The following is a 19,204-nucleotide window of genomic DNA, read 5'->3' on the forward strand; positions in this document are numbered from 1 at the left end:
CAGCTTGTAGATTGGCGCCTAGATAGAACTATAATGATATTGAAGCGGATGTCTGTGTTAAAGTCATTTAAGCTTTAATTGTCACCGGAATGAACGTTTTAAATGTTGTTGTTTTCCCCCTCTCTCTCTTCTCCCAGTCCTCCACCCAGCCCCCAACCAGATGGTACAGAGCCTTCCGGATGGTGTACGGGTGACTTTCAATAGACACAGCCGACCTTCCAACATTCCATCTCCTCCTCCGCTCATTCCAACCTCCAAGCCCACAGACAAGCCCTCCTTCATTCAGGGAGGCTCAATCTCCCAGGTGAGACACCATAGTCAATTGAGTACCACAGACGAAAAACAGTCTAAGTCCAAATTTCATTCTGACCCCTCCACGAAAAGGCCTCGTTGTCCTGAACCCTTATCTATCATTTATACATTATGGATCAATAGTGTGGACTTTGTGGCTAAATAACAGTTGAATAAACAAAATGATCTATGTAATTTAGTTATTTCCTGATTGTCTGTATTCTTTTGACATATCCTATTTACTACCCATTTACTACATATATTACCTGTTTTCTATTTTATCAATCATCAATTATCAATGTGACACATCAATAATATGCACCTGTGATTGCACCAGTACCTTTTAACCCTTTCTTCGTCCAGCTTTCTTGTTAGTATGCAGTCCTTGCAATCCTGCCCTTTTTATTCTGACCTCTTGGTGTGTGCTGTTCCAGGGAACTCCTGGCACATACCTACCACACGCTGTCTATGGCCCAGAGGGGACAAAAGGCAATGTGGGTTCAATATCCTTGGGTCTGCCCCGACAGCAGGATCCCAGCAAGCCTGGTAAGACTGCAATTAATGTCTGATTGTTATTTATTTAGAGCAGTGGCTTTAAAATATGTTGTGCTCAGTGCACATCAATGGGCAAGTCAGAATCTCAATGTACACCTTTTATTCATAATGAAAATAAACAATCGAAAAGATCATATGTACAAAAAGTACATGACAATGATATGCCCAAAACAGGGATGCCAAGTTGACAGTTGTTAAATTTGTCAACCTGCAAAGCTTTTGTAATTGTGGAGGGGGACCTTGAGCCCAGAATGGTTGGGAACCCTTGGTCTAACAACTGACCTGTTGTTTTTGGCTGAGCAACATAGCCTTGAGATTCAGTGACACAGCGCTGCAACTCTGTACCAACTACCAAGATAAACGAACAAGCGGAGTGCATCTCCTTAATATCATGAACCGTAGCATCGCTATTTAGAGCATGTCATATTAAGTATACATTTGGAACATTATTTATTTTATTTGTTTATTTTAAATATTGTGTTAATATTGTATTGTGGACTTGTTACCCTAATATTAGCCTCGGAAACCCAGACGTTTTTATTTCCAGGGAGAAAAAAAAAAGTCTGGGACCGAGTCCACTTCAATTCGGCATAGAGTAGCACAAACGTCGATCACTCTCTGCTGATTTCTGATCGTCTGCACCTTTGTTAAATTGACGCACACCCGTACACACACACATTCCTCTCTCTCTGTCGCTCTAATTAATTAGTCTCATGTCGTGCAGCTGCGTCTAGATTCTGGATCCTGCCTATGCCATAGAAAGCATAGGTGGACCCCAGGCTATCCTAATATCATCGTATCATGAGTTTTTGGTATCATTGCGTCCCTAAGAAAAATCCCATGGCACACCTGAACTTGTATCACAGCACACTGTTCGGGAATCACTGTAGATAGTACCTGTATGTTTTTTAGACACATGCTAAGTTTGAAGTCTACCAACGTGCTATTCTTCTTACTTTGTGGTGCATACTTGTTTTCTTAGCTCTCTAGTTAGCGTTTAGCTTATTGTTTGTTGACTAGGCCGGGTTCATTCTGCGTACTCTGACTGACCTTGCACTTTGTAAGTCACTGTGGATCTCCTAAAGGCCTAAACTGTAAATGAATTATCGCAATACTCCACTCACCATTGCCCCCATACAGTTGCGTACTTGCGTTGTCATTTATATTGTCATTGACAGAGTGCAATTCAGTTACATGATTTAATTAACTTGGTTAATCCAATTGATTCATAATGGATATCTAAATGCGGGTAGAGTCAAGACCATAATGTACATCAAAGAGCATTTTCTGTTGCTGCTTTGTCAATTATTTTGAAGGCAACATTTGTGTATTCACAGCTTTTACATTCAACACTGGCTGTATTCACGTGTGATAATTATTTTCTTATTTGCCGTATTTCTCCATCACAACTAAAGCAAGCATTGCCTCGGAATGGGCCCCTAAGTTACAAATTCAAAGGAGATTTCTACAACTTGGGCAATGATACGTCTGCCATCACAGAACAGTTGAAGGATAGACCATTCCTTGAGCTTTTCTGCAGAGAATTGGCCTCCTAGCTCTGTTTACACGGACCTGACAGAATGTGGCAGGCTGGTGTAGGATGAGAGAGTCCCTCGAGTTAGGCCTAACCAAATGCCATCCCTGTTCAGTCTGGCCTCTTGGATTTCTACATAACTACCACCACTATCGACAATCTCTGGCCTCTCACACCCTGGAGTTACTACCACAAATGCCCCCTCGTTCCCCACACAAACCAATCTCATGTCTCGCTCTTTCTTTCACCAGGAGGCCCATTGCCAACCATGCAGGATGGGAGGGGCAACTCTGCCAAGATGAGTGAGGGTCTAGCTTTCAGAGGATCAATCACTCAGGTAATGAATATTTCTTGATTGAAATGGGACATGCAGACATGCAAAACACATCTGTTGTAAAAGATATGCATGACCCATGACTGTTTCTCACAACTCTTACTCTTGCTGCAACAGGGCACGCCAGCACTGCCTCAGTCCAGCATTGCTGCTGACCTCCTCAAGGGCACAATCACCAAGTTGGCCACAGAGGACCTGAGCAACCCAGACAAGGCCAGGGGAGAGCAGCTGGCCAAGGGTCATGTTATCTACGAGGGAAAGAGTGGCCACATCCTCTCCTATGATGGTAGATTCTGTGAGATTATTCTGATATTATTAACATATCGTTAGCCAGTCCATCAATAGTGAACATTAATGTTCATGCATATATTTCTCCAAAAGCTATCAAAAATCCCAGGGAAGCCACCCGCAGTCCCAGAACAGGCCATGAACTGAAACGCACCTATGACATGGTGGAAGGACCCATGGCTAGGGGACATCCTGGTAGAGAGGGTGCCCCATTCGAGGGTATGTTTTGTTGATTGTGGGCTTATATTGCTCTGTGCATTCTTTAAAAGATGAGTGACAGTATTGCTCTTTTTCACAGGCTTGATTAGCAGAGCCTTGCCTAGAGAAGGTGTTCATGGAGATTCTAAGGAGAGGCCGCTGATGACTGGGTCCATTATGCAAGGTACCAACATTCTGAATTTCACTGTTGCACATATTATTGCATTTGTAATGTTGTGCTATTAGTTTATACAATGAATAATTATGTAAAGCTACAATCACTAAGTTTTGTCAGTTGTCTCCCTCTCCCGACAGAGAGAGGTAATTGTAATGATGTCGGAACATCAATAACTGTCCAATCTGGTGTGCCATCTGCTTCAAATAACTATATTGACATTGTCAACCAGTTGGCGTTCTACCTGACACCAGGGTTTGGAAGTGGAGATAGACCATCCACTGCAGATGTGCTAGATACATTGTAACATACTCTATATCATATAGAGTGGAGGAAATGTCATTCTGTTCATAAAAATAAGTTCTAGATTTTGAGCCCCTCCAATGCGTGGTTTTCCGAAATTACGTCATAGGTCAGCCAAGTCTATGACTTTAATGTTTGTTTAGGGCAGTATAGATCAACGTAAGACATCATCTGGCTGATATAAATACATCTTGTAATACATTTATTTTTAAATATATTAAAGGGCTGTTTGCTGTGTGCAAATATCATTGATATCATCACAATATGCAGTACAGGGAAAATAGTACAATATCCTTATTCCGACTTGGTGTCAAGCCATGAGAAGGAAAGAATAGCATACATACTGTACTACATTCTGGGTTTTTCTACAGGGACACCCAGGACATCTGCAGAAGCCTATGAGGATAGCATAAAATATGGGAAACAGATCAAGCGGGAGAGCCCACCTATTCGTTCTTTCGAAGGGGGTATTGGCAAGGGTAAGCCATACGAAGGAGTGAACACAATCAAAGAGATGGGCCGTTCCATTCACGAGATCCCACGACAAGAACAATCCAGCCAGGACAGCCGCAAAACACCAGACATGTCTGACCGAAGGGTTATGGAGGGTCCTATGTCTCAGGTAAGACAGGCAGTGGTGGAAGAAGTAATAGAGTATTGTATTGTAGCAATAGCACAATGTAGAAATATTCTGTTACAAGTGAAAGTCCTGTATTGAATTTATAAACACAAATAAAAGTACTCATTCATTATGCAGAATGTCCAATTTCAACATTTATTTTTTGAGGTGTGCTATCCCCTCCTATGTCCAGCTTTTAGTGTGTGTGCAAACACAAACTTTGTCCTACACAAACTTTAAATGCCATTGACAATAAATGGACAAATTTGAGTGTTTGTGTAAACACAAACATTGCGTAAGCAATGTTTGCCTCTGAGATATAGTAGAGTAGAAGTATACATTTTTGAAATATTGTCATGCTCAAGTAAGGTAAAAGTACCTCAAAGTTGTACTTCAACTCTGTTCCTCAGATGCATCCTCTGAACCAACCTGCTTTGAAGCACAACGTCAAGTCATTGATAACCAGTCCCAGTAAGCATACTATGCCTCAGCTAGAGGCCATGGAGAGAGCCAAGTATGAGGAGAGCAAGGCAGCGGCAGAACGTGTGCGTCACACCTCCGTGGTCAACTCCACCACCTCTGTACTGCGCTCTACACACCAGGAGAACGCCAGGTCACAGCTCAGCCCGGGCATGTATGAGGACGCCAACGCTCGCAGGACCCCTGTCAACTACTCCACAAACAGAGGATCGCCCATGCTCCGGGCTCCAGAGGGTATAATTCATAAACCATCATCATTTAACAAATCACTGCCTTAAAGTTCTTTCAGATGTGAAAAAAGAAAGCTCAATACAATCCAGGTCTAGTCCGTTGCGGGCGTGTGCATGAAACGAGCACGCGCACAACAATTTCACGGGACTGCGCCCACGTAAATACACTTGAGTTATCGTCCCTCGACTTCTCCGCACGTACAAAGAAAAACCCCGCAGGCCTCATTGAAAATTAATTACTAGGTGCGTTAATCGCTGCCCATCTGAAAGGACCTTCAGAAGTATCTCCATTCAGTATTCTTCCGAGATATTGAGCATCAAAGTTTTAACTTGGTCAAATAATTTCATATTCATGAATTGGAGGTGGACCCAAAATAACTATATTAAAATAATACACGTTAAAAATGGAAGCTTGTGTAATGTCGCTTGTGCGATCTGCCTGCCTGGCTCTTACCAGAGCGAGTTACAACAGTGAATGCCAGAGACGAAAAACAGTCTAAGTCCACACTATTTATCCATAATGTATAAATGATAGATAACAACGAGGCCTTTTCGTGGAGGGGTCAGAATGAAATTTGGACTTAAACTGTTTTTCGTCTGTGGTACTCTTGCTTCCATTCGAGGAAATCAAGAAATCACTTTGGAGCTTCCATTCATACGAAGAACTCGCGTTAAAATACGAAGTAATGCCTGAACAATATGTTAAAAACGGATCGCTTGTTGCCTGGCTGTCAATCTGTCACTCAAGACGGCCGTGGGCCTGCGCCGCCTCGTTCTTTTGCGGTCTGGTTGGAAAGCAGGCGTCTGTGAGGCCCAGGAGTGGGAGTGCTGTTGACAAGGAAGCTTTGAGAAGGAAAGGAAAGGACATCACGTCACGTCACGTGACTGGGCTGCGCCATGACACTTTCATGGATGCTTTCATGGGAGCCAAACTACACCCGGAAGTTCGGCAGAATGCACTGGAGTCGATGAGAGTGACCAGCTCATGAACAAACACTATTTCTGAATGACAGACCTTTTGTAAAGTAATCGCTTCAGGAAAACAACAGAAGACATATAACACATAGTCTGCTGTGTTGCTTTTTGATGTGGACACTGTGTCATTTCTATAGAGGTATGGTATCTAAACTCTAAAGAGCAGAAAGTACCTTTCTGAACGTACCAAGTATCGCAAGAATTGCTGCTGTTTAGTTCCTCAGATAAAATTATATACTGTGCACTCTGTGCACATCGAAAAGCAAGTGATTAGAAAACAACTTGTGATATGTCTTTGTTTATATTCCTGAACCGATTTATATGACAAAGGTCTCAATTGTTCAGAAGTAATATTTGTTGTGAGCTGGTCCAGCCGGCTCCATTCACTGCCATGTATTCATTGAACTTCCGGTGTGATTTTGGCTCTGGATCTACAAGCTCATAGCTTGTAGGTCTGCTATTTTTGTCTGCTATTTTTGAAAAATCAAAGAACCACTGACATAGAAACATAGCTTTTTCAGAAAACTGTCAGGATGTAGAAGACATTTTTAGAATCTGAACTCAGGTCAAAATGGGTTAAAAACTTTCAATTGGTTCCACCTCCTGGTGGTTTCTTTTTAAACTCCCTAATTGTTTTTATCCTCTGTCTAGTTGCGCAAAGCATTAGACACCGATTCAGGGAGAATGGGAATCCATACCTATGCTTTTGATATCCCAGGCATTACATTATTTTTATTGCGTTTTATCCCTGCTTCTGATCACTGAATCACTGCTTCTGACATTTATGTTTCATAATATCACAATTTAACAGGTTAATAAAACATTTACGTTAACCACAGTAACCTGTCCTTCATAATTTTGGCAATTCTTTTTAAATTAAAAGATATTGCAAATTACAGACCTCAATGCTCACAATGTGAGAATGAATTGGGTAAGATAACATGAACCTCCAGACATGTTTTACACTGTCAGGGGAACAGAAGTGGCTGATGACTCCATGTGTATTGGAGGAGGCATGTAGTTGTCTATAAAATGTATGTTATGATCGCATAAAATTACATTTTCAAATACAATTATCCTACATAGTTGTAGATAAACATCAATTCTCCATAAATAACTAATTTTAAATGATGCACAGAGTTGGACCTCAATGTTTGTTGCCATGTCGTAATACCATTTGTACCATTTGTTCATCTCTTTAAAGGAGGCATCAGCTCTGGGAAGCCCTCTCCACATGATAGGAAGAATGCCATGACTCCAACTCAGAGGGACAATGTCCCAGCCAAGTCCCCAGTGTCAGGGGCTGACCCCATGGGCTCTCATAGCCCCTTCGACCCCCACCATCGCTCTGTTGGTCCCGGAGAAGTGTACAGAGCTCATTTGCCCCCGCACCTGGACCCTGCTCTTGCCTTCCACAGAGTCCTGGATCCTGGTACTGCACTCAAACCCAACCACAACTTTACACTCAGTCTCCACTGACACAGACATCCACCAGCACAAACTAAAATAGGCCAGGATCCTCAGTAAATGAAACGAGGGCAGATCAGCCCTACTACCATAACATACCATACCATACCATACCTTTATTTATATAACATTTATTTAAATAACGTTATTTTACTGCTTTACAGTAAAACATTAAGAAAAAAACACAACTTCATTTAAAAAACAAACAACATACACAGTGTCACATTAAACATCAGAAAACAACTCGTACTATACTTGGAAATGCCAAAGAATAAAGATACTAATCCATAGGTACTGTGGCCCTCATTTATCAATCTAGTGTAAAATCTGCCCAAAATTCGAGCCAAGGTTTTGGAGTACACTCACGGCTGAAATCCATCTGGCACGCCCTATGAAATCAAGCCTCTCCCTCGTGTTTGCAACATGAACAACTGCAATACGACCACACAATGTGGAACGATGGAAAAAGCCAATAAAAACATTTCCCCCGCCTTACCTTTTCACATTTACATTTTATGAATGAAAACATATGTTTAGATGCCTGTGACAGCCTGTCAGCAGTTTAGACAATGCTGCTCTGCTTGTGTACGACAGAAAAATAGGTGAGGACAAAGCCTACGACAGCTCCCGACCTGACGTGATTTTTGTCCTGACGCACGTTCAAGTTCAAGGTTTTGCGGAAATGTTAAATGCCGGAAATTGCGGTAATTCCGGTGTGCACCCATTTTTTGGCGTACGCCGTGTTCATAAATGAGGGCCTGTGTGTCTGTCCAGTTGTTTCTACAGCAACTGACGTCAGCAGTAGCGTTCAGTATCTGTGAACCTTTTGTTCATGTTCTTGTTGTTGGGCCTTGTTTTTTGCCCTTTCTGTCCTCTACAGCGGCTTACATGTTCCTCAGGCAGCCGTCTCCAACAGGCTACCACAACACCTACCAGCTGCATACCATGGAGAACACACGACAGACGATCCTCAATGATTACATCACCTCCCAGCAGATGCAAGTCATCCCGAGGCCTGACATGGTCAGGGGCATGTCACCACGGGACCAACAGACCATGTCCATCTCTTATCCAGGCGGAGCTCGAGGTACGGTTCTCCGCCTGCTGAACCTCCCTGACCTGCTGCCGCAGACTGGAGAGAGGCCATCGGGCAGGAAGGGCTGTACTAGTATTCAGACTTGTGCGCTTTTAAAGTAGTGGCTACCTTTTCCAGACGCTCAGAAGCAAATGACCCTGACAAATTTGTTGATTTGTTTGATATCCTCGGGGGGGCAGCAACTGATTCGGCTAATGCTCAATCGATTGGGTTTTGGTCACACAAACTTATATTTGCTGACTTGGTCACCTCTTACAAGGTGACTGCTATTCCACTGTCTTTGCAGCCCTCGTTGCTTACTCACAAATCTGTAATTGGGAGCACTAACAGATTATGGTGATGGGTTACAGATATAATTGTATACGGTGTTCATAAATTGATGGATTGGTTCTTGTTGTTCACCGTTGGCCCTTTGCTTCTGTCTGTAAAAGGGATTATTGATCTAGCCCAGATGCCTCCAACTATCCTGTTGCCTCACCCTGGGGGAACAGTTACTCCCACTTTGGAACGCATCGCCTACCTCCCTGGAGCTCAGTCCCCTTTCCCTCCTAGGGCTTTCAACCCAGCTTCCATATCTCCAGGTGAGGACCCCTCCCTTCCCCCTCCCTACTGTTCCCATATCTTTCCCTGACCAACCCTCTTAAGCACGCTACCCTGCACTGCCCTGAGGTCTGAGAGTTGGTGCCGCCTGTCCACAAGCATTCAAATGCTATTTGAATGATGCCTCAATCCAAAAACGTCGGGAGAAGATCTCTCACAAAATGGCCACTGACCGGGCTCAACTATAACCTTTAGTTTTTTCTAAGGAGCACATGTGCTCCTAAACTGAAAAACCTTGGGAGCACAGAAAAGAAATTCAGGGGCATGATGTGTTTATTTATATTTGGCAGCATGGTTAAACTGTGGAACCCTGTTTTTGCACTGATGAAACGCCTCTGTAATGGTAAGCACAGATGGTGATATAATTTCACAAAGAAGCTGGTGTTCGTTATCACGGTGAGAGACGATTTTAGACCCGTCTCTGTGACAGTGGTTTCGGACCACGGGTGAAGGGTTCCCAGGTGGAACTCAGCTAAATGATGGAGAGTTTGTAACCAAATGGACCCTTATTAGATCTTTAACTCTTGAGAGTGTAAAATGCAACCAAATGGACCTGTAAGGGTCCATTAAATGTATTAAATTCTCAAGAGTTACATTTTTGTTAAACATCTACATTACTTAATTTACATGGAGTCTACACAATTAGAGAATGTAGAAGAGCCATATCAATACAGCATTGTGTCTGCGAGGCTAAATGTCATTAAATGGTGGTCCGTGGCTCAAATGCCAAATAAATAATGGGCCTTGGATATGAAAATAATTGAAAACCACTGCTCTATGACACTGTATTTAAAGCCGTCTGAAAGCCTGCCCTCCCACCCCCTGCCGAGGAGCCCATGTTTGGAGCACATGTGAACCCTTTCTGTGTGTGTGTGTGTGTGTGTGTGTGTGTGTGTGTGTGTGTGTGTGTGTGTGTGTGTGTGTGTGTGTGTGTGTGTGTGTGTGTGTGTGTGTGTGTGTGTGTGTGTGTGTGTGTGTGTGTGTGTGTGTGTGTGTGTGTGTGTGTGTGTGTGTGTGTGTGTGTGTGTGTGTGTGTGTGTGTGTGTGTGTGTGTGTGTGTGTTATGTCTGTTATGTCTGTCTTTGTGTTTACAGGCCACCAAGCCCACATGGCAGCCACAGCTGCCGCCAACGCTGAGCGGGAACGAGAGAGGGAGCGTGAGCAGCGGGAGAAGGACAGGGAAAGGGAGAGAGAGCGGGAACACCGAGAGAGGGAACGTGAGCATAGAGAGAGAGAGCGGGAGCGTGTAGTGGCAGCTGCTACAAATGAATACATGCGTGGAGGTGAGCTTGCGTTGTACTAATGATACTTGACACGTTATTTCCGTAATGAGAATAAGGAAATTCTTGTTTGCAACAAGTATTTGAAATGAAACATACTGTAATATTAAGAGTACTATACTGCTGCCTGCTAGTATATTATCGTAATATTGTAATATATATGGTACTACTATACTAATATACTAACTATAGTAATGAAAAATTGGACCGTTTTCCAAATGTTCTATGTGTCTTTTGTCTTTGATTCTTGCTGAAGTCAATGACGTATGTCATTCAGGTCAAGAGCAGCCAGGCAGGCCAGGGAGCAGAGGCTATCTACGTTCCCCCTCCCCCTCTGTGAGGTCACAGGAAGGGGTGGTGCAGCAGCGGCCCAGTATCTTCCAAGGCACTAATAGCAAGAGTGTCATCACTGCTCTCATGTAAGTCTAAACATACAGTACTCTAACCCTAGAAAGAGGTTACAATCTTTTACTCTATACATTTTTGGTGATTGTTTATTTATTTGTGTTTATTTATCTTTAAATACATGTGGTAATGACTTGAGTCAGGACTCAGGAGTGGCTTTATTCCATGCAGACCATTCACTAATTCAACATATTTCAAAATTCACTTAATGCAGCAAACAAGGGTACATTTTCTGGGAATGCTCCACAGCAGAACAAATAGAATAATCCAAACAAAGGAACATGACTGACACCACCAATTTCTCTTGAACCTGTTTCTTTCTCAAGGCCGCCTTCAACGTCCGCAGCCCAGGCCAATTCTCGCTACAACACCGCAGCTGACGCCCTGGCTGCATTGGTAGACATTGCGGCCTCTGCCCCGCAGATGGATGTGTCGAAGGTGAAGGACGGTAAACATGACCGCGAGGATGACGTGTCATCATCGTCATCCTCGGTGGCTCGGCGAGCAGCTGGCCTCGGTGAACAGCAGCAGCAGGAGGTAGACAGGCGCTCCATGCAGTCTCCCTACGGTGCCATGTCTTTGCCAGGGGGTAAGCCGCACCCGGCATATACAGACGGTCCTGGCATGGTGGCCAAGGACAAGGTCCCCCAAACCAAGTCGCGGATCGAAGAGGAGCTTCGCACTCGCGGAAAGACCACCATAACGGCTGCTAATTTCATCGATGTCATCATCACGCGGCAAATTGCCTCGGACAAAGACTCCCGAGATAGAGGCTCTCAGAGTTCTGACTCTTCTAGCAGTTGTAAGTTGCAATAGCTTGGCTTGCATTATCAGTACATACAGTAGACCTTGGGACTGTTTATAAGGTAATCCAGTAGTTTCCTTTCATCTTTCCGAGTGTTGTTGGTAAGTTGTATTACCATCTGTGTCCTACAGTGTCATCGAATCGGTATGAGAACCCCAGTGCAGGAGCAATTGAGGTCATCAGCCCCGCCAGTTCTCCAGTGCAACCACAACAGGACAAAGCAGAAGATAGACAACAGCAGGCAGCAGGTATGAACACTAGGCCCTATAGTTACGACTATAGTTTAATTAATATCCTGCTGCCTGGGCTTTTCAATGTGGTTGGTTTAGAAATTAATAAATGAGGCTTACATTTTGAATCATTTATTGTCTGACCATTCTCTACTTCAAATCTACTTAAGTTACTCTTTTTCCAATACAAAAGCTGGTTGAATGTAGTAGGTGTATGCAAGATATTTTATGTGGGTAGTGAATGAGACTTGCAACTCGCTGACATCTTGTCATACAGAAATTAAGAGAAAAGACCTCACCAGACTGCCTGCAAAGCTATTGCCGTCAGCTGCCCGCCATGGATTCACTTCAGTTACAGTACCATCAGTACACAATTTAGAAAAGAGAACATTTGGATCAGCTGTTTTGTTGCCGGCTGCCCACATGTGAACATGGACAAGTGCGTTAATTGGTGCAGCCAATCAACACGGAGGCACCATAGAGAAATAGAACCCAGTCCACAGTGTGATGGGCAGAAACTTTACCCCTGTGCCACCTGGATGCCTTTACCTCCCTCAAACTGTCTTTGATCTTTACCCTCCAGGCATGCGTCCCTTTGACATGAGCCGCTACCGACCGCCAGGAGAGCAACCACAACCGATTCCCCAGCAGACACCCTCCTCCTCCCAGCAGGACGGCTACTCGCAGGTTCCCAAGACCCACCGGGTCATGACCTTAGCAGACCACATCTCGGTTAGTGTAACTTGCAGACAAAGGCATAGTAATGTGGTTGTATATTCTGAAATCACTCACAATGTTTACTAAATCGTTCGTTGTTGCTTTTTCTCTCCACCTGCATCTGTCACACAGCACATCATAACCCAGGACTTTGCCCGGAATCAGGACCCTCCTCTAGTCTCCAGCTCCTCCTCCTCTGCTAGTACCACATTCCAGAACGTGATGGCCCCTGTGTCCACGGCAGGCCGGGCCAAGTTTCCCAACCGCTACAGCCCAGAGAATCAGGCCCAGGCTCCACTCCATCAGAGACCCTCTAGCAGAGTATCACCGGAGAACATCCCTGATAAGTCCAGGGCCAGGTACCTGCAGAAATGCATCCAAAAAGTCAGCAGATTTTTCTCACTCATATCACATTTCTTAATCTGTGTCCCCCTATATCTCTTGTCCATATTTCCAGGCCAGGAAAGTCTCCCGAGCGTGGAGGCAGGCCAATGGAGAGCTATGAGCCGATCTCCCCACCCCAGAGTTACCAGGGTATGGATAAACAGGAGGGCGGTGGACAGTCCTCCCAGAGGAGAGAGACGGACAACCCTGAGATCAGGTAAAGGAGCTGCACAGTATGGATTTTCATGTTACTCAATTTAACCTTTGTACAGGTTTAGTAATTAGCATTAATTTCAGAAAGTTGTCATTTGGTAGTTTTGATGCAGTCCGTTTTTGTCGTTACCTGTTCTGTGTTTTAGTGTATTATTTTATTTTGTAAAGCACTTTGTAAACCCTGTTTTACAAAGGTGGCATACAATTCAACTTTATTAGGGCCCGAGCACTGGACAAAAGCGAAGCCCTATTGAAATGCAAGGAATTACTTTCATTATTTAAACACTTTTCTTAAGCTTTTAAAATATTCAAAAAGTGGTGCAACATTGCACACACATCAGAAGTTGAGGAAAATGACATATTCTACGGGTCTCAAAATGGGTGGGTCAGAATGGCTCAATTTCAAAGTTGAAGCCATACTTTACAGTTTCACCTACATGTACAGACTATTAACTCTCAACGCCCTTTACGCTCTATCAGGGGTGATTCACGCTCCCCAGGGAACATCAACTACCTGCCCTCCTTCTTCACCAAGAATGAAAATCAATTTTCAATGGTGAAAATCAAGAAGCAGGAGATCTTCCGTAAGTTGAACTCTTCTGGTGTTGGTGATTCTGATGTTGGTAAGTGGGTCTCTTCTTTATCTTGGCTTTTCAACTAAACCGCATGCATCATTTGATATGTTTGCATGTAAAAGGAGCACAGTAACCCCGGCATTTCCCCCCTTCTTTTTATTCTTCTTTTTGTTTTTACAGGCCAGGATATGATTACTTTGTGACAATTGCACCCACCCTCCAATTCTCTGCTTTATTTTGTGTTGATACTTATGTCTTTCAGGAAATGCACAGCCAGGCACAGAGATCTTCAACTTGCCTGCTGTTACCAGTTCAAGTAAGCAGTCATGCACAGATAAACTCAAGTCCAGTCAAGTCACCTTTATTTGTATAGCACATTTTAAAACGGAAGTTTCCAAAAGTGCTTTCCAATCAAAGTAACATACAGTATCTATATACGTTTGAGGGAATCTGCCTGTGTTCACAATCGGGTGGCCAAGTCATGGACCGTTACGTATGCGGAAGTGGCGTTTACGCCAGTGCCGTCTGTGCTCTGACGTCACTCACTCCGTCTACTAAACTTTATTTCTCTTCAGAAGCGTTAATATTGTGACTGCGATGCAGCATAACATCAGAAATGGGCCCAGAACGTCCATGTTCTGTTCAATCACTGCAGATGCCGTTTAGATTCAGAAAAAAAGGTTTAAAGACGGCACTGAAACAGGAAGTGGACGGCGGAGAAATTCCAAATGATTGGCTACCCCCGATTACGTGACAAGCGTGTCCACTGTCCATGCAGTGCAATGCATCTTGGGTTACAGCCGGTACATGATGGGAAGCAAAGTTTTTACTTTTTTTGGACACGTGGCATTAGATGATAAACTTCTAGTAGACCACAATTTAGAAAACACAAAAAGATTCTAAACATCTCCCTCCCCTCGTGTGTTCTATCTCATGTCTCTTTTTTGTTTTGTGATCTGCAGACAGCATTAATCCCAGGAATCACTCATTCGGTGACCCAGCCAGTAACCTGGGCCTGGAGGACATCATCCGCAAGGCTCTGATGGGCAACCTGGAGGAGAGGCAGGATGACCACCAAGGAGGAGCAGGCTCTCAGCCTGGCAATAACAACACATCCTGTGCAGGAAATGAGGCACGTCAGGAGGCCAGTCCTTCGCCTAGTATAGGTGAGGTAACTCGTACTGGTACAAAACAAACCAGTAACACACACACACACACACAGTCTCAGGAGATCCTCATATGTGTTCAGCTCAAAACAAATATTCAACATGCATTGCTAACAGTCCTGGTTTCTTCTGTCTGTTGGAAATTCAGGCAAGCAGAAACTTCAGAGCAAAGCCAATAGTCGGAAATCCAAGTCGCCTAACCTGGGTCAGGCATATGTGGGCAGCGAGCGGCCCTCGTCAGTGTCGTCTGTTCACTCTGAGGGAGATTACCACAGACAGGCCCAAACCTGGGCCTGGGAGGACCGGCCATCGTCCACAGGTAACGTGTCCACTTAAACTGCCACAGTGTCTGCAATGTACACCATATGCTAGTATGCTATCAACAGCACCTGCTCATGTTCATGATAGTATACTATAAAGCACCTTGAGCTACATTCAAGGCCAGATTACACTTTACACCTCTGTGTGTATATATGCAAAGATCCAGTGGGGTCAGCATGATGTCAATTATGTCACCAGCTCAGGTCCGCATGGATATCTGTCTCCCAGATTTTGTGATCGTGCATATTCTATGAGCCAACGAGTACGCTGACTAATCATGTGCTGCCTAGAACAAACAAATTGACACTGTTTGACGAGAGGTTGAGTAAAGCATTACATGCTATATGAGCATATCACAATAAAGAACTTGAACTAGAGTGATGTTTGTTGGCAAAATGGTAAGATTACAAAATAAATAACAAAATATAAACCTCCATGCAGGCTCCATGCAGTTCCCCTACAATCCTCTGACCATGCGCATGCTGAGCAGCACCCCGCCCACCTCAATGGCATCGCCCACCATACAGAGCCAACAGCAGCCTCCACCTCCAGCGGGGGCTCCGGTGGCACAACAGCGGGTCTGGGAGAGGGAGCCTCTCCTGTCGGAGCAGTATGAGACACTTTCAGACAGCGATGACTGAACCCTGCCGCAGGAGTCCCATACCAGAGAAGAAGCCTACATTAACGCTGTTGTACACCACTCTCATTTCCCTAGAATTAACCTCACTTGCTGGTGAGTGTAGGATGCGGGGGGAAGGGGGTGGAGTCTCATTCTTGGTGCTATGGCACCCCCTGGCTGATTTGCTGGAAGGAAAGCTGCAACTTGTGTGACAGGCTGGACCCTCCAGAACGGACTTCCTTTGACCCTGCTTGTTGTGGGAGGGGGAAATAGAGTACATGAGCTGTAATAAAGATGAAGAACTTTATGTAAAAAGGCAAATGACATAAGAGACGATTTCTGAATTTTGTTTGACTTCTGTAAAGAAAACCATTGTCTAAGAAAATCATTGTATGTAAATAGAGTAACTTTTTGCAGTGTTTTCTTAACTTGATTACTTCTTATTGTAATGTTGCTTTTAAATTGATCCACTTTAAAATGGAAGGAGGGGTATAAAACTTTAATATCACAGTTAGTCCCTTCCTGTCCATCTCTGAACATCCCCCATCTTTTACTATACTGAAACTAAAAGAGACCCTACTTGACGGTGAGTGGAGCACAGAATTGTAAACCCGCCATCCACCACCAGAGCCTGAACATTGTGGAAATTGAGTGAATGAAACAAACACAAGCTAACATTGTCATTTGATGCCTGTCTCTGCAGTTGCAGAGAAGATGCATGGATTGTAACAATATCGTAGAGGAAGGTTGTGTCACCCCCATTCTAGATTCTTTGGAACAAGTTGAGAACACTGGTGTCAGAGCAGATAGGTGAAAAGTCTGTTATAAGCTTAATTTTGCCGAAGATGATGTTCTTATGACTACTTCTGGGCCCCATGTTGATCTGAATTATGAAATTGAGCCATTTCTTTCCCTTTCAATAAAGATGACCATGGTGTTAAGGTATAGCACAATCTCACCTATAGCTGTCTCTATGGTTTCCAACATGCATGGAACGTGCTCTGCAATGTGCTCTGCAATGTCATCATGGTAACTAAAAAGTATGTCAGGAACCTTTTTTTTTTCTTGAGAGATTTTCCCATGCCTTGTGGCTTGAGAAAGAAGGCAGCTTTAACAAATTTTCTCAGAGATATACGTTGATGTTTGTATTTGTTTGTTTTCTGTAGTCCCTTTTTATACTGTCCTTACAGAAATCTGAACTCAGTGTAATTTGTCTTTCCGTTAGACAAAAAGATAAAACTAACCAAACATAAAGAATGGTCTGCACCATTGTTGCACTTTTTGCTTTTTTGCTTTTGACAACAAAAGCATACTATCTGTTGTGTAACTTATTCAGTCTCCAGCACAGGAGTATATTGAGATGTGCTTTAACTTTTCCCACCACTCATGGAAATCTGGACCTTTCTTTTTAGATCCCATCTTTTGTAACTGGTACATAATTTCTTCATGACTCTTGCATCACGGTCTGAAATTTTGTGTATGGTACAATTACATGTCACAGCTTATTCAAGATTATCTGCTTTTGTTATATCCTGGATTTGATAGCAACCTTTTTTTTATCAGCAGGCATGACACTTTAGAAATAAGCTAGGTCAAAAATAAAAATGAGTAATGTTTCTTTGCAAGTCCTTTAGAGCTCTGTGAACCCACACCCTGTTTTTGGATTTCTTAAATAAATCAAAACGGATTTCCTTTCCGTTTCGATTATGAATAGTTTTGTCATGGCTCATGTTAGATTTTTTTTCAACATCAAAGTTATTCATCCTGTTTATGGGATGTTATGTGTTTACAATGGCAGTGACAAAAAAAGTTTACAAACTTGAATCTAAAAACAGAAATGAAGCCGAAAAAGAATTGGTGCACCTTTTCAGCTCTATCAAACACACAGTGGTGACCTTTTTTTTTTCTTTTCTTTTTGAAATCGAGACTTGAAAACCCATGTATCCTATGATGTTGAAATGCAATGTTTGTATCGCACAATGTCTCTTAGTAGTCTATTACAAGAGTTCAGACCAATCAAATAAAGTGGATCAGTTCTCCACCTCTGAAAATGTGTTTTTAATGTTTGTCTGATTATCTCCACCAGGCCGAAGGCATGGGGAGAGAGTATGTTTTGCACTCCGTCCGTCTGTCTGTCTTTTACCAGCTAATCTCCGGCACTGTTAACCCGGTCGATGCCAAATCTTGCGCACACACTCCCATGGTCTCGGAGTGATTTTTCGTCTTTTTTTCAAATCAATTTTTTCATAATTTATAGCCCATGGTCTCGGACGGCACACTATAGCATGCCGTATTTCATCATTTTTGAGGATTTGAAAAAAAGACGAAAATCACTCCGAGACCATGGACTATAGTGGCTCTGGACTAGTCCAACAATGCACAGGTATAAAAAGCTATACACCTCATTGGCCGCTGCGGTTTCATTGGAGCGACCTCATTGGCCGCTGCAGTTTCATTGGAGCCACCTGATTGGCCGCTGCAGTTCCGTTGGAGCGACGGGTATGTCACACAGTAAAGCGCAAGTGCGGAAGGCACGATGCGTCGGTCCAAGCCTTACTCATCTGAGAGGAGAAAAGCCTGGGAAGGCAGAGACGGTATCGGCGGAAGTGTCGTTTATATTGTGTAAAATCAATGTTAACTTTGAGAGTGTACACTCTCAGAGTTACAGACCCATAAGGGTCCAATTGGTTCAAAACTATCATACGATTTAGCTGGGGACCACCTGGGACTCCCTCAAGGACCCCTGGGGGTCCCCCGGAGCCCACTTCGGGAAACTCTGCGGACGTTGGCGCACCACAACAAGGGGTGCACGACGCACCACAGTTTTGAGATCTACGTCATGTACAGTATGGCATACAATAAATGTATGTAATAATAGCCTATTATTAAATATTAAAGTATGTAATAATGTTACAGTATGGCATACAATAAATTATTCAAAGTACAGATACTCCAGATATTACTCCACTACACATGGAAGTATTCAAAACTAACAAACCATATCACGCTTGATCACATTTTGAAATAAAAGACTTACTTAGACTTAGTTCCTCCCGTTCCTATTGGAACATTGGGCGACGAGTCCTCTCCATTTACTCCGGTCTCTGGCGACCCTTCTTGCTCCGTGCCAGCTGACACCCATCTCGCTTAGGTCTTCCTTAGCTGTCTGTCTCCATGTCTTCTTTGGCCTCCCTCTCTTCCTCTTTCCACCTTCTGGCATCCAGTCCATTGCCATACTTGCCGGTCTCTCTCTTGGCAGTCGGAGTACGTGTCCAGTCATTCTCCTTCTCCTTTCATCGATGATGACAGACAGTGGTGCTACCCCTGCCCTTCTCATCACCTCC

General features: G+C 43.6%; 1 protein-coding gene across 2 annotated transcripts in view; it reads left to right on the forward strand.

Annotated features, from left to right (window-relative positions):
* The window catches only part of ncor1 (nuclear receptor corepressor 1), an 84,118-nt gene extending 66,207 nt beyond the window's left edge, over window positions 1-17,911 (forward strand). The window contains exons 24-46 of one of the 2 annotated variants that reach the window (XM_083762085.1): window positions 138-304; window positions 726-837; window positions 2,632-2,717; window positions 2,832-3,000; window positions 3,096-3,221; window positions 3,301-3,384; window positions 4,050-4,300; window positions 4,708-5,011; window positions 7,187-7,414; window positions 8,330-8,536; window positions 8,977-9,126; window positions 10,240-10,428; window positions 10,682-10,844; window positions 11,157-11,632; window positions 11,767-11,883; window positions 12,449-12,597; window positions 12,715-12,941; window positions 13,040-13,183; window positions 13,660-13,802; window positions 14,017-14,070; window positions 14,717-14,920; window positions 15,069-15,239; window positions 15,683-17,911. In XM_083762085.1, coding sequence (XP_083618211.1) covers window positions 138-304; window positions 726-837; window positions 2,632-2,717; window positions 2,832-3,000; window positions 3,096-3,221; window positions 3,301-3,384; window positions 4,050-4,300; window positions 4,708-5,011; window positions 7,187-7,414; window positions 8,330-8,536; window positions 8,977-9,126; window positions 10,240-10,428; window positions 10,682-10,844; window positions 11,157-11,632; window positions 11,767-11,883; window positions 12,449-12,597; window positions 12,715-12,941; window positions 13,040-13,183; window positions 13,660-13,802; window positions 14,017-14,070; window positions 14,717-14,920; window positions 15,069-15,239; window positions 15,683-15,882 — 4,121 coding nt within the window. In that variant the 3' untranslated portion in view covers window positions 15,883-17,911. The remainder of the gene's footprint in view (window positions 1-137; window positions 305-725; window positions 838-2,631; window positions 2,718-2,831; window positions 3,001-3,095; window positions 3,222-3,300; window positions 3,385-4,049; window positions 4,301-4,707; window positions 5,012-7,186; window positions 7,415-8,329; window positions 8,537-8,976; window positions 9,127-10,239; window positions 10,429-10,681; window positions 10,845-11,156; window positions 11,633-11,766; window positions 11,884-12,448; window positions 12,598-12,714; window positions 12,942-13,039; window positions 13,184-13,659; window positions 13,803-14,016; window positions 14,071-14,716; window positions 14,921-15,068; window positions 15,240-15,682) is intronic. The other variant, XM_083762086.1, reaches the window with a different exon arrangement.
* Window positions 17,912-19,204: the final 1,293 nt, after the last annotated feature.

Source organism: Protomyctophum parallelum (genome assembly GCF_964188405.1).
Source record: "Protomyctophum parallelum genome assembly, chromosome: 1".
Lineage (NCBI taxonomy): Eukaryota > Metazoa > Chordata > Actinopteri > Myctophiformes > Myctophidae > Protomyctophum > Protomyctophum parallelum.